The 13,070-nt window shown below is 46.4% G+C and overlaps 1 protein-coding gene across 1 annotated transcript in view; it reads left to right on the forward strand.

The window, feature by feature from the left end:
- lama1 (laminin, alpha 1) overlaps positions 1-13,070 on the forward strand; it is a 73,364-nt gene that overhangs the window by 45,520 nt on the left and 14,774 nt on the right. The window contains 5 exon segments of the mRNA XM_070435671.1: positions 4,625-4,781; positions 4,783-4,819; positions 7,316-7,458; positions 7,604-7,814; positions 8,043-8,199. Of these exon segments, the coding sequence (XP_070291772.1) occupies positions 4,625-4,781; positions 4,783-4,819; positions 7,316-7,458; positions 7,604-7,814; positions 8,043-8,199 (705 nt within the window).

Consider the following 13,070-nt stretch of genomic DNA (forward strand, 5'->3'; position numbering starts at 1 on the left):
TGTGGAGGTTAGAGAGAGTAATCTACACAGCTACTGTGGAGGTAAGAGAGAGTACTACACAGCTACTGTGGAGGTAAGAGAGAGTACTACACAGCTTACTGTGGAGGTTAGAGAGAGTACTAAACAGTACTGTGAAGGTAAGAGAGAGTATAACACACTACTGTGGAGGTAAGAGAGAGTACTAACAGCTACTGTGGAGGTAGAGAGAGTACTACACAGCTACTGTGGAGGTAAGAGAGAGTACTATATTCAGCTTACTGTGGAGGTAAGAGAGGTACTACACAGCTACTGTGGAGGTTAGAGAGAGTACTACACAGCTACTGTGGAGGTTAGAGAGAGTACTACACAGACTTGTGGAGGTAAGAGAGAGTACTAACAGCTACTGTGGAGGTAGAGAGAGTACTACACAGCTACTTGTGGAGGTAAGAGAGAGTACTACACAGGCTACTGTGGAGGTAAGAGAGAGTATACACAGCTACTGTGGAGGTAAGAGAGAGTACTACTACAGCTACTGTGGAGGTCAGAGAGAGTACTACACGCTACTGTGGAGGTAAGAGAGAGTACTACACAGCTGCTGTGGAGGTAAGAGAGAGTAACTAACAGCTACCGTGGAGGTTAGAGAGAGTTAACAGCTACTGTGGAGGTAGAGAGAGTATACACAGTACTGTGGAGGTTAGAGAGAGTACTAACAGTACTGTGGAGGTTAGAGAGAGTACTACACAGCTACTTGGAGGTAGAGAGAGTCTACCAGTCTGTGGAGGTTAGAGAGAGTATACACAGCTACTGTGGAGGTTAGAAGAGTAACTACACGCTACTGTGGAGGTAAGAGAGAGTACTACACAGCTACTGTGGAGGTAAGAGAGAGTACTACACAGCTATGTGGAGGTAAGAGAGAGTATACACAGCTACTGTGGGGTTAGAGAGAGTATACACAGCTTACTGTGGAGGTTAGAGAGAGTACTACACAGCTACTGTGGAGGTAGAGAGAGTACTACACAGTATGTGGAGGTAAGAGAGAGTACTACAACAGCTACTGTGGAGGTTAGAGAGAGTACTACACAGCTACTGTGGAGGTTAGAGAGAGTACTACACAGCTACTGTGGAGGTTAGAGAGAGTACTACACAGCTACTGTGGAGGTTAGAGAGAGTACTACACAGCTACTGTGGAGGTTAGAGAGAGTACTACACAGTACTGTGGAGGTTAGAGAGAGACTGCACAGCTACTGTGGAGGTAAGAGAGAGTATTAAGCTATGGAGTAAGAGAGAGTACTACACAGCTACTGTGGAGGTTAGAGAGAGTACTACACAGCTACTGTGGAGGTTAGAGAGAGTATACACAGCTACTGTGGAGGTAAGAAGAGTACTACACAGCTACTGTGGAGGGTCAGAGAGAGTACTACACAGCTACTGTGGAGGTAAGAGAGAGTACTACACAGCTATGTGGAGGTAAGAGAGAGTATAACAGCTACTGTGGAGGTTAGAGAGAGTAACACAGCTTGTGGAGGTAAGCAGAGAGTACTACACAGCTACTGTGGAGGTTAGAGAGAGTACTACACAGCTACTGTGGAGTTAGGAGAGTATAACAGTACTGGGAGTAGAGAAGTCTACACAGCTACTGTGGAGGTTTAGAGAGAGTACTACACAGCTACTGTGGAGGTTAGAGAGAGTACTACACAGCTATGTGGAGGTAAGAGAGAGTACTACACAGCTCTTGTGGAGGTAAGAGAGAGTATACACAGCTACTGTGGAGGTTAGAGAGAGTACTACACAGCTGGCTGTGGAGGTTAGAGAGAGTACTACAGCTACTGTGGAGGTAGAGAGAGTACTACACAGCTACTGTGGAGGTTAGAGAGAGTACTACACAGCTACTGTGGAGGTTAGAGAGAGTATACACAGCTACTGTGGAGGTAAGAGAGAGTACTACACAGCTTTGTGGAGGTAAGAGAGAGTATACACAGCTACTGTGGAGGTTAGAGAGAGTACTACACAGCTACTGTGGAGGTTGAGAGAGTATACACAGCTACTGTGGAGGTTAGAGAGAGTACTACACAGCTACTGTGGAGGTAAGAGAGAGTACTACACATCTACTGTGGAGGTAAGAGAGAGTACTACCAGCTACTGTGGGGTAAGAGAGAGTATACACAGCTACTGTGGAGGTAAGAGAGAGTATACTCAGCTACTGTGGAGGTAAGAGAGAGTATACACAGCTACTGTGGAGGTTAGAGAGAGTACTACACAGCTACTGTGGAGGTTAGAGAGAGTACTACACAGCTACTGTGGAGGTAAGAGAGAGTACTACACAGTATGTGGGGTAGAGAGAGTATCCACAGTGCTGTGGAGGTAGAGGAGTACTACATAGCTACTGTGGAGGTAAGGAGAGTACTACTCAGCTACTGTGGAGGTAAGAGAGAGTACTACACAGTACTGTGGAGGTAAGGAGAGTACTACACAGCTACTGTGGAGGTAAGGAGAGTACTACACAGCTATGTGGAGGTAAGAGAGAGTAACAGCTACTGTGGAGGTAAGAGAGAGTATAAGCACTACTGTGGAGGTAAGAGAGAGTACTACACAGCTACTGTGGAGGTTAGAGAGAGATACTAGCTACTGTGGAGGTTAGAGAGGCACTATCAGCTACTGTGGAGGTTAGAGAGAGCACTATTCAGCTACTGTGGAGGTTAGAGAGAGTATTTCAGCTACTGTGGAGGTAAGAGAGAGTACTACACAGCTATTGTGGAGGTAAGAGAGAGTACTAACAGTACTGTGGAGGTAAGAGAGAGTATACCAGCTACTGTGGAGGTAAGAGAGAGTATATTCAGATACTGTGGAGGTAAGAGAGAGTACTACACAGCTACTGTGGAGGTTAGAGAGAGCATTATTCAGCTACTGTGGAGGTAAGAGAGAGTACTACAGCTACTGTGGAGGATAGATATAGTATACACAGCTACTGTGGAGGTTAGATATAGTATACACAGCTACGTGGAGGTAAGAGAGAGTACTACACAGCTAGGTTAGAGAGAGTACTACACAGCTACTGTGGAGGTTAGAGAGAGTATACACAGCTACTGTGGAGGTAAGAGAGAGTATACACAGCTCCGTGGAGGTTAGAGAGGAGTACTACACAGCTACTGTGGAGGTTAAGAGAGTACTACACAGTACTGTGGAGGTAAGAGAGAGTACTACACAGCTACTGTGGAGGTTAGAGAGAGTACTACACAGCTACTGTGGAGGTTAGAGAGAGTAACTAACAGCTACTGTGGAGGTAGAGAGAGTACTAACAGCTACTATGGAGGTAAGAGAGAGTACTACACAGCTAGGTATTAGAGAGAGTACTACACAGCTACTGTGGCGTTAGAGAGAGTACTACACAGCTACTGTGGAGTTAGAGAGAGTACTAACAGCTACTGTGGAGGTTAGAGAGAGTACTACACAGCTACTGTGGAGGTAAGAGAGAGTACTACACAGCTACTGTGGAGGTAAGAGAGAGTATACACAGCTATGTGGAGAAGAGAGTACTAAGCTATGTGGAGGTAAGAGAGATATACACAGCTACTGTGGAGGTTAGAGAGAGCTTATTCAGCTACTGTGGAGGTAAGAGAGAGTATACACAGCACTGTGGAGATAGATAGTATAACAGCTACTGTGGAGGTTAGATATAGTACTACACAGCTAGGTGAGGTAAGAGAGAGTAACACAGCTAGGTTGAGAGAGTACTACAAGCTACTGTGGAGGTTAGAAGAGAGTTAAACAGCTACTGTGGAGGTAAGAGAGAGTACTACACAGCTACCGTGGAGTTAAGAAGAGAGATAAACAGCTACTGTGGAGGTTAGAGAGAGTACTACCACAGCTACTGTGGAGGTAAGAGAGAGTACTACACAGCTACTGTGGAGGTTAGAGAGGTACTACACAGCTACTGTGGAGGTTAGAGAGAGTACTACACAGCTACTGTGGAGGTAAGAGAGAGTACTACACAGCTACTGTGGAGGTAGAGAGAGTACTACAAAGCTAGGTTAGAGAGAGTACTACACAGCTACTGTGAGAGTTAGAGAGAGTACTATTCAGCTACTGTGGACGTTAGAGAGAGTACTACACAGCTACTGTGGAGGTTAGAGAGAGTACTACACAGCTACTGTGGAGGTTAGAGAGAGTACTACACAGCTACTGTGGAGATAAGAGAGAGTACTACAGCTACTGTGTGGGAGGTTAGAGAGAGTACTTCACAGCTACTGTGGAGGTTAGAGAGAGTATACACAGTTACTGTGGAGGTTAGAGAGAGTACTACACAGCTACTGTGGGGTAAGAGAGAGTACTACACAGCTACTGTGGAGTTTAGAGAGAGTACTACACAGCTACTGTGGAGGTAAGAGAGAGTACTACACAGCTACTGTGGAGGTAAGAGAGAGTACTACACAGCTAGGTTAGAGAGAGTACTAAACAACTACTGTGGAGTTAGAGAGAGTACTACACAGCTACTGTGTGACTTGTTGGATCAAAGTCAGTGTCTCTGTCACTAGAAGCCTCGCTACAATCAGACTGAGACAAACGTTATATTTTCATTTTCTATTACATTACTTTCCCACTCACTGTTTCTTTGCATCCCCGCTCTCTCTCCTCCCTCCCTTTTCAGGTGTTCAGTGGGTTACTATGGGAACCCGTTTGGTCCAGGAGGGAAGTGTGAGGCGTGTCAGTGTAGTACTGCAGGTTCTTCTCATCTAGTGTGTGACTCTCTGAAGGGCCAGTGTGAATGTAAGGCCGGGGTCAGGGGACATTTGTGTGACAAGTGGCGAGGCGAGACACGTCCTGGACGGGGACCAGTGTGTCTGTGAGTACTACCGAACACCACACACACACACACACACACACACACACACACACACACACACACACACACACACATTTTAAATACTTTATTTGAATCCACTAATCAAATTTACAAAAAAGGATGCCTGTATGCATGGTACTCAAGGGTACAGAAAGCACCTCCTTCTCCAAACAGCTAGGCGGCCCATGACAGTTGAAACAGAGCAGAGCTTAGCCAATTGCTTTGCCCTAGTTTTTATCAGGCCCGCAATCTGGAGGCCACACACTGCAAGCCTGTGTACGTGGCCGAGACCACCATCAACAACAACATCTGGTGTATTTGACACMCAGAAAACACATCATCATCAACATCAAACCAGATTCCCCTTACACAAGATTGTTTATGTATGTGTGCTGTTGGTGAGACCACTTGTCTCACCGGCTATCAGGTCGACAAGGCGGTCAAGTCTTGCAATGTACAAATCCTCATATGAACAGCAGCCATTCACAACATTATGTAGAATACAAAATGGGTCATGGTTTAAAGCGTACCAGAGTGCTAGATGATATTTTGTTGGTAGAACTTGCAGCCTCGCCTTAACAGTAAAGATGAGAATGTCCTCGCCAACGGAARCATTCTGGTACATGGAATGGCAGACAGAGTGGTCAGCACAGTCCAGTGTTGCAGTAGCTGCATCCGTCTGAAACCAAGGATGTAGGATGCATCCCGTCTGTTGTCCTGGATGTAGGATGAGATGTTCCATCATGGGTGACAGAAGCCTCCACAACAACACCACAATCTGCCACAACTGCATCAGAGGCAGTCACTGGCTCAGTTTCCATATCAGTCCGTGTCCACCTGAGCTCCACTCCAGTCGGGTTGCACAGGTCATTGAGGTCCGGCCAGGCTGACCAGACACCAAAGCCCGCAGCCCGAGTGTCCAGTTTTCCATTTGGCCTTCCTACTGAAGCCCAGGAAGTTGTCCTCAGTGTCCCTGGTATGTGGAACCTTCCGCCTCTTTAGGTCCAGAACGAGGGAAGCTCTGGCTAACTCCTTAACTGTCACATCGTCACTGTTGAGCATGTTCAACAGGTGAGTCAGTCTGGTAGCAGTGTAAATCCTCTCAATATTCGGGACACCTAAAGCCTCCTCTCTTTGGCTCAGGAAGACAACGTCACGTGTGGTGTGTTAAAGCATAGACACCTAAACCCTCCTCTCTTTGGCTCAGGAAGACAACGTCACGCTGTGGTGTGTTAAAGCATAGACACCTAAACCCTCCTCTCTTTGGCTCAGGAAGACAACGTCACGTGTGGTGTGTTAAAGCATAGACACTAAACCTCCTCTCTTTGGCTCAGGAAGACAACGTCACGTGTGGTGTGTTAAGCATAGACCCTAACCCTCCTCTCTTTGGCTCAGGAAGACAAGTCACGTGTGGTGTGGTTAAAGCATAGACACTAAACCTCTCTCTTTGGCTCAGGAAGACAACGTCACGTGTGGTGTGTTAAAGCATAGACACCTAAACCTCCTCTCTTTGGCTCAGGAAGACAACGTACGTGTGGTGTGTTAAAGCATAGACACCTAAACCTCCTCTCTTTGGCTCAGGAAGACAACGTCACGTGTGGTGTGTTAAAGCATAGACACTTAAACCCTCCTCTCTTTGGCTCAGGAAGACAACGTCACGTGTGGTGCGATATGTTCATCTTCTTCTGTTATTCATCTTCCTCAGAAGCTTCTGTGGAAGAGGCACATTTGCAAGCAGATGTTGAATCTTTACCAGGGCACCCTCTCACAGCTTCTAAATTCATGACTCAGATTTATTTAGATTTTCCCATGATGTCAAGCAAAGAGGCACGGAGTTTGAAGGTAGGCCTTGAAATACATCCACAGGTACACTCCAATTGACTCAAATGATGTCAATTAGCCTATCAGAAGCTTAAAAAGTCATGACATCATTTTCTGGAATTTTCCAAGCTGTTTTAAAGGCACAGTCAACTTAGTGTATGTAAACTTCTGACCACTGGAATTGTGTAAGTGAAATAATCTGTAAAACAATTGTTGGAAAAAATTACTTGTGGTCATGCATAAGTAGATGTCCTAACCGACTTGCAAAAACTATAGTTTGTTAACAGAAATTTGTGGAGTGGTTGAAAAACAAGTTTTAATGACTCCAACCTAAGTGTATGTAAACTTCCGACTTCAACTGTTTATGTTTCGTGACGAGAGTAGACTCTGATTGGTTTATTCATTAGTGGAAATGTTGGGGGCATATCAGTTTTAGACTTGTACCAGCGGTTACCTCTGTTGCGTCTTTCTAATAACACACACACACACACACCACACACACCACCACACACACACACAACACACACACACACACACACACACAACACACAAACACACACACACACACACACACACACACACACCACACACACACAACTGCAGTAATGTCCTAATTTGAAATCGGATATCCTGAACTCCTTCCTCTCCCTCCCTGCCTACTCCCTCTCCCCTCAGCGTGTGATGATGAGTGTACGGGGATCCTCCTGGATGACCTGGATGCATTAGAGAGCTCCTTCCTGTCTGTCAACCTGACCGGGGTCATCCTGTCCCCCTACAGCACACTGGTCAGCCTGGAGAATGACACACGAGAGGTCAAGGTAAAAGAGGGCTCATGTTATACCTCTCTGTCTAGGAGGTCAGGAAGTCAGCTTTTTAATCCCCTGTCTTAAGTTCAGAAGTACTCAGTACACATTCAATGTGAGAAAGACTGTTGTAACACACTTGTCCTCATTTCTCTCCTAGAGTCTGATGTCTTGGGAAAGTAGCCCAGCATATCACCTGAACAGGGCGGAGGAGGACTTGACAAATCTCACCCAGGACATAGACGGACTGCTACGGAAGGCTACAGGGCTGTCTGCTGATGGAGAGGAAGTGGCTCAGTCCACAGAGAACAGCATTACCCAGGGGGCCAAGTTTCTGGAGTACATCACCACCATTCACACTGCCATACAAGGTACAGCAAATAGCAACAGCACAACATGCATTGCTATGTTTTTATATTCCATCTTAGGTTTCCATAGGAAATGTGTAACTTCAAAGTATGCCCATTTAGTGAACAATTTAATGTTTTGTGATATTGATCAATATTTGTAATATCTCCTGGTTGAGTAAAAGTGAAATATTTTTGTTCATAATACAAATGGTTAACATCAAAGCCCCTCCCTCTCTGTGATTGGCTCAGTCCTGGCGGAGGAAGCTGCCGATCTGAACAGGACAGAGAACGTGGAGAAGGACGAGGCTAACAGCACACGTCTATGGGAGCAGGTGGCGGCCATGTTGGAAACCATCAAATTAGTCAACCTATCCCAGGCCAATACCAGCGTCTCTACAGAACTCAGGTCAGTTAATGTTAGTAATACTGTTTCTAGTCATACTGGGTTATTTGACTATAGGCCTACTGTGTAACACAGTTATGAGCTGTAATGGTGTTTAGTAAAGCTGTATTTAAGTATAGTTACTACACTATAGTATGTGTATGTACTCACCGCAGACTGGAAGAAACTTTTTCCTTTAACAAGTCCGACGAGAAGTATATACTGCTTTCACCGGAACAGGCTCAGATCACAGTAATTTGTTTGAAGAAAAGACACAGGAAAAGGGGCCACAGATCGGGTTGCCTTCTGAGAATACGTAGGCGAGTGAGTACTCCCACTGCCATCCGTTCTTCTTGCTAACGTGCAATCAATGGAAAATAAAATTGATGACCTACGATTAAAAACTGCAATATCTTATGTTTCACCGAGACGTGGCTGAACGACGATACGGATAATATAGAGCGGGTGGGATTTTCCATGCACCGGCAGAACAGAGAAGCTAGGTCTGGTAAAACGAGGGGTGGAGGTGTGTGTCTTGTTGTCAATAACAGCTGGTGCGCAATCTCTAATATTAAAGAAGTCTCGAGGTATTGCTCGCCTGAGGTAGAGTACCTTATRATAAGCTGTAGACCACACTRTCTACCAAGAGAGTTCTCATCTATATTATTCATAGCCGTCTATTTACCACCACAGCACGAAGCTGGCACTAAGACCGCTCTCAACCAACTCTATAAGGCCATAATCAAAGAAGAAAATTCTCACCCAGAAGCGGCGCTCCTAGTGGCCGGGGACTTTAATGCAGGCAAACTTAAATCAGTTTTACCACATTTTTACCAGCATGCCACATGTGCATCCAGAGGAAAAATAATCCTAGACCACCATCACTGCACACACAGAGATGCATACAAAGCTCTCCCCCGCACATTCTCATATACAGCAACAACCTGGGGAATAGTTACAGGGGAGAGGAGGGGGATGAATGAGCCAATTTTACACTGGGGATTTTTAGGTGACTGTGATGGTATGAAGGCCAGATTGGGAATTTAGCCAGGACACCAGGGTTAACACACCTACTCTTACGATAAGTGCCATGGGATCTTTAATGACCTCAGAGAGTCAGGACACCCATTTAACATCCCATCTGAAAGACAGCACCCTACACTGGGGCATTGGGATATTTTCTTTAGACCAGAGGAAAGAGTGCCTCCTACTGGGCTTCCAACACCACTTCCACCAGCATCTAGTCTCCCATCCAGGGACTGACGAGGACCAACCCTGCTTAGCTTCAGAAGCAAGCCAGCAGTGGTATGCAGGGTGGTATGCTGCTTACAAGCAAAAACTAAAGCAGGAAGTACCAGTGACTCGCTCGATACAGAAGTAGATCAGATGACGCAGATGCTACACTACAGGACTGTTTTGCTAGCACAGACTGGAATATGTTCCGGGATTCATCCAATGGCATTGAGGAGTACACCACCTCAGTCATCGGCTTCATCAATCAAATCAAATCAAATTTATTTATATAGCCCTTCTTACATCAGCTGATATCTCAAAGTGCTGTACAGAAACCCAGCCTAAAACCCCAAACAGCAAGCAATGCAGGTGTAGAAGCACGGTGGCTAGGACAAACTCCATAGAAAGGCAAAAACCTAGGAAGAAACCTAGAGAGGAACCAGGCTATGAGGGGTGGGCAGTCCTCTTCTGGCTGTGCCGGGTGGAGATTATAACAGAACATGGCCAAGATGTTCAAATGTTCATAAATGACCAGCATGGTCAAATAATAATAATCACAGTAGTTGTCAAGGGTACAACAAGTCAGCACCTCAGGAGTAAATGTCAGTTGGCTTTTCATAGCCGATCATTGAGAGTATCTCTACCGCTGCTGCTGTCTCTAGAGAGTTGAAAACAGAAGGTCTGCGACAGGTAGCACATCCGGTGAACAGGTCAGGGTTCCATAGCCGCAGGCAGAACAGTTGAAACTGGAGCAGCAGCATGGCCAGGTGTACTGGGGACAGCAAGGAATCATCATGCCGGGTAGTCCTGAGGCATGGTCCTAGGGCTCAGGTCCCCCGAGAGAGAGAAAGAAAGAAAGAGAGAAAGAGAGAATTAGAGAGAGCATACTTAAATTCACACAGGACACCGCATCAGACAGGAGAAGTACTCCAGATATAACAGACTGACCCTAGCCCCCCGACACATAAACTACTGCAGCATAAATACTGGAGGCTGAGACAGTGAAGACAGTGAAGACATCAATAAGTGCATAGACGACGTCGTCATCCCCACAGTGACCGTACATACATATCCCAACCAGAAGCCATGGATTACAGGCAACATCCGCATCGAGCTAAAGGCTAGAGCTGCCGCTTTCAAGGAGCGGGAGACTAATCCGGACGCTTATAAGAAATCCCGCTAGGCCATCAGACGAACCATCAAACAAGCAAAGCGTCAATACAGGATTAAGATTGAATTCTACTACACCGGCTCTGACGCTCGTCGGATGTGGCAGGGCTTGAAAACTATTACAGACTACAAAGGGAAACCCAGACTCGAGCTGCCCAGTGACGCGAGCCTACCAGACGAGCTAAAGCTTTTTTGCTCACTTCGAGGCAAGCAACACTGAAGCATGCATGAGAGCACCAGCTGTTCCGGATGACTGTGTGATAACGTTCTCCATAGCCGATGTGAACAAAACCTTTAAACAGGTCAACATTCACAAAGCCGCTGGGCCAGACGGATTTCCAGGACGTGTACTCAAAGCATGCGCTGACCAACTGTCAAGTGTCTTCACTGACATTTTCAACCTCTCCCTGAGTCTGTAATCCCTGTGCTCAAGGAAGCGAAGGTAACCTGCCTAAATGATTACTGCCCCGTAGCACTCACTCCGGTAGCCATGAAGTGCTTTGAAAGGCTGGTCATGGCTCACATCAACAGCATCCTCCCAGACACACTAGACCCACTCCAATTTGCATACCTACCCAACAAATCCACAGATGTCGCAATCTCAATCACACTCCACACTTCCCTTTCCCACCTGGACAAAAGGAACACCTATGTGATAATGCTGTTCATTGACTACAGCTCAGCATTCAACACCATAGAGCTCACGAAGCTCATCACTAAGCTCAGGACTCTGGGACTAAACAGCTGGATCCTAGACTTCCTGACGGGCCGCCCCCAGGTGGTAAGAGTAAGCAACAACAAGTCTGCCACGCTGATCACTGGGGCCCTTCAGGGGGTGTATACTCAGTCCCCTCCTGTACTCCCTGTTCACCCATGACTGCGTGGCCAAACACGACTCCAACACCATCATTAAGTTTGCTGACGACACAACAGTGGTAGGCCTGATCACCAACAATGTTGAGACGGCCTATAGGGAGGAGGTAGTGTGGGAACTGGTACTGGTAGTGAGAACTGGTAGTGTGGTGCCAGGACAACAACCTCTCCCTCAATGTGAGCAACACTAAGGAGCTGATCGTGGACTACAGGAAAAGGCGGGCTGAACAGGCCCCCATCTACATCGACAGGGCTGTAGTGAAGCGGGTCGAGAGTTTCAAGTTCCTTGGTGTCCACATCACCAACGAACTATCATGGTCCAAACATACCATGACAGTTGTGAAGAGGGCATGACAAAACCTTTTCCCCTCAGGAGACTGAAAAGATTTGGTCCCCCAGATCCTCAAAAGGTTCTACAGCTGCACCATCGAGAGCATCCTGACCGGCTGCATCACCACCTGGTATGGCAACTGCTCGGCATCTGACCTTAAGGCACTACAGAGGGTAGTGTGTACGGCCCAGTATATCACCATGGCCAAGCTTCCTGCCATCCAGGACCTATATAATAGCAGTGTCAGAAGAAAGACAATAAAATTGTCAGAGACTCCGGTCACCCAAGACTGTTTTCTCTGCTACCACACGGCAAGCGGTACCGGAGCGCCAAGTCGAGGACCAAAAGCCTCCTCAACAGCTTCTACCCCAAAGCCATAAGACTGCTGAACAGTTAATAAAATCGCCACCGGACTATTTACATTGACCCCCCCCCTCTTGAACACAGCTGCTACTTACTATTTGTTTGTTACCTATGCATAGTCACTTCTCCCCCACCTACATGTACAGATTACCTCAACTGGCCTGTATCCCTGCACACTAACTCAGTACCGGTGCCCCCTGTATATAGCCTCGTTATTGTTATTCTTATTGTGTTACTTTTCATTATTACTTTTTATTTTAGCCTACTTGGTAAATATTTTCTTCTTCTTGAACTGCGCTGTTGGTTAAGGGCTTGTAAGTAAGCATTTCACGGTAAAGTCTACACTTCTTGTATTCGGCGCAAGTGTCAAATAAAGTTTGATTTGATTTTTTGATTTGATTTGGTGAAGCGTGATTCATCACTCCAGACAACGCATTTCCACTGCTCCAGAGTCCAATGGCGGCAAGCTTGACACCACTCCAGCCGACGCTTGGCATTGCGCATGGTGATCTTAGGTTTGTGTGCGGCTGCTCAGCCATCAAAACCCATTTCAAAAGCTCCCGACTCCACTTTTTCCATGACAGTCAACAGAGGCTCATCATAAGACACCCCTTCTTACGTGTGTCTCTTGGGGTCAATCTTCACTGAGTTTAAGTTTATTTTCGTAATAAAACGTTGCTTCCAGAGACAGTTTGGAACTCGGTAAAGAACAGACGATTTTTACACGCTACACACTTCAGCACTCGGCGGTCCCGTTCTGTGAGCTTGTATGGCCTACCACTTTGCGGCTGAGCTGTTGTTGCTCCTTCACAATAACAGCACTTACAGTTGACTGGGGCAGCTCTAGCAGGGCAGAAATTTGACGAACTGACTTGTTGGAAARTTGGCATCCTATGACGGCGCCATGTTGAAAGTCACTGAGCTA

The sequence above is a fragment of the Salvelinus sp. IW2-2015 genome, linkage group LG27, assembly GCF_002910315.2.
Source record: "Salvelinus sp. IW2-2015 linkage group LG27, ASM291031v2, whole genome shotgun sequence".
Taxonomy (NCBI): domain Eukaryota; kingdom Metazoa; phylum Chordata; class Actinopteri; order Salmoniformes; family Salmonidae; genus Salvelinus; species Salvelinus sp. IW2-2015.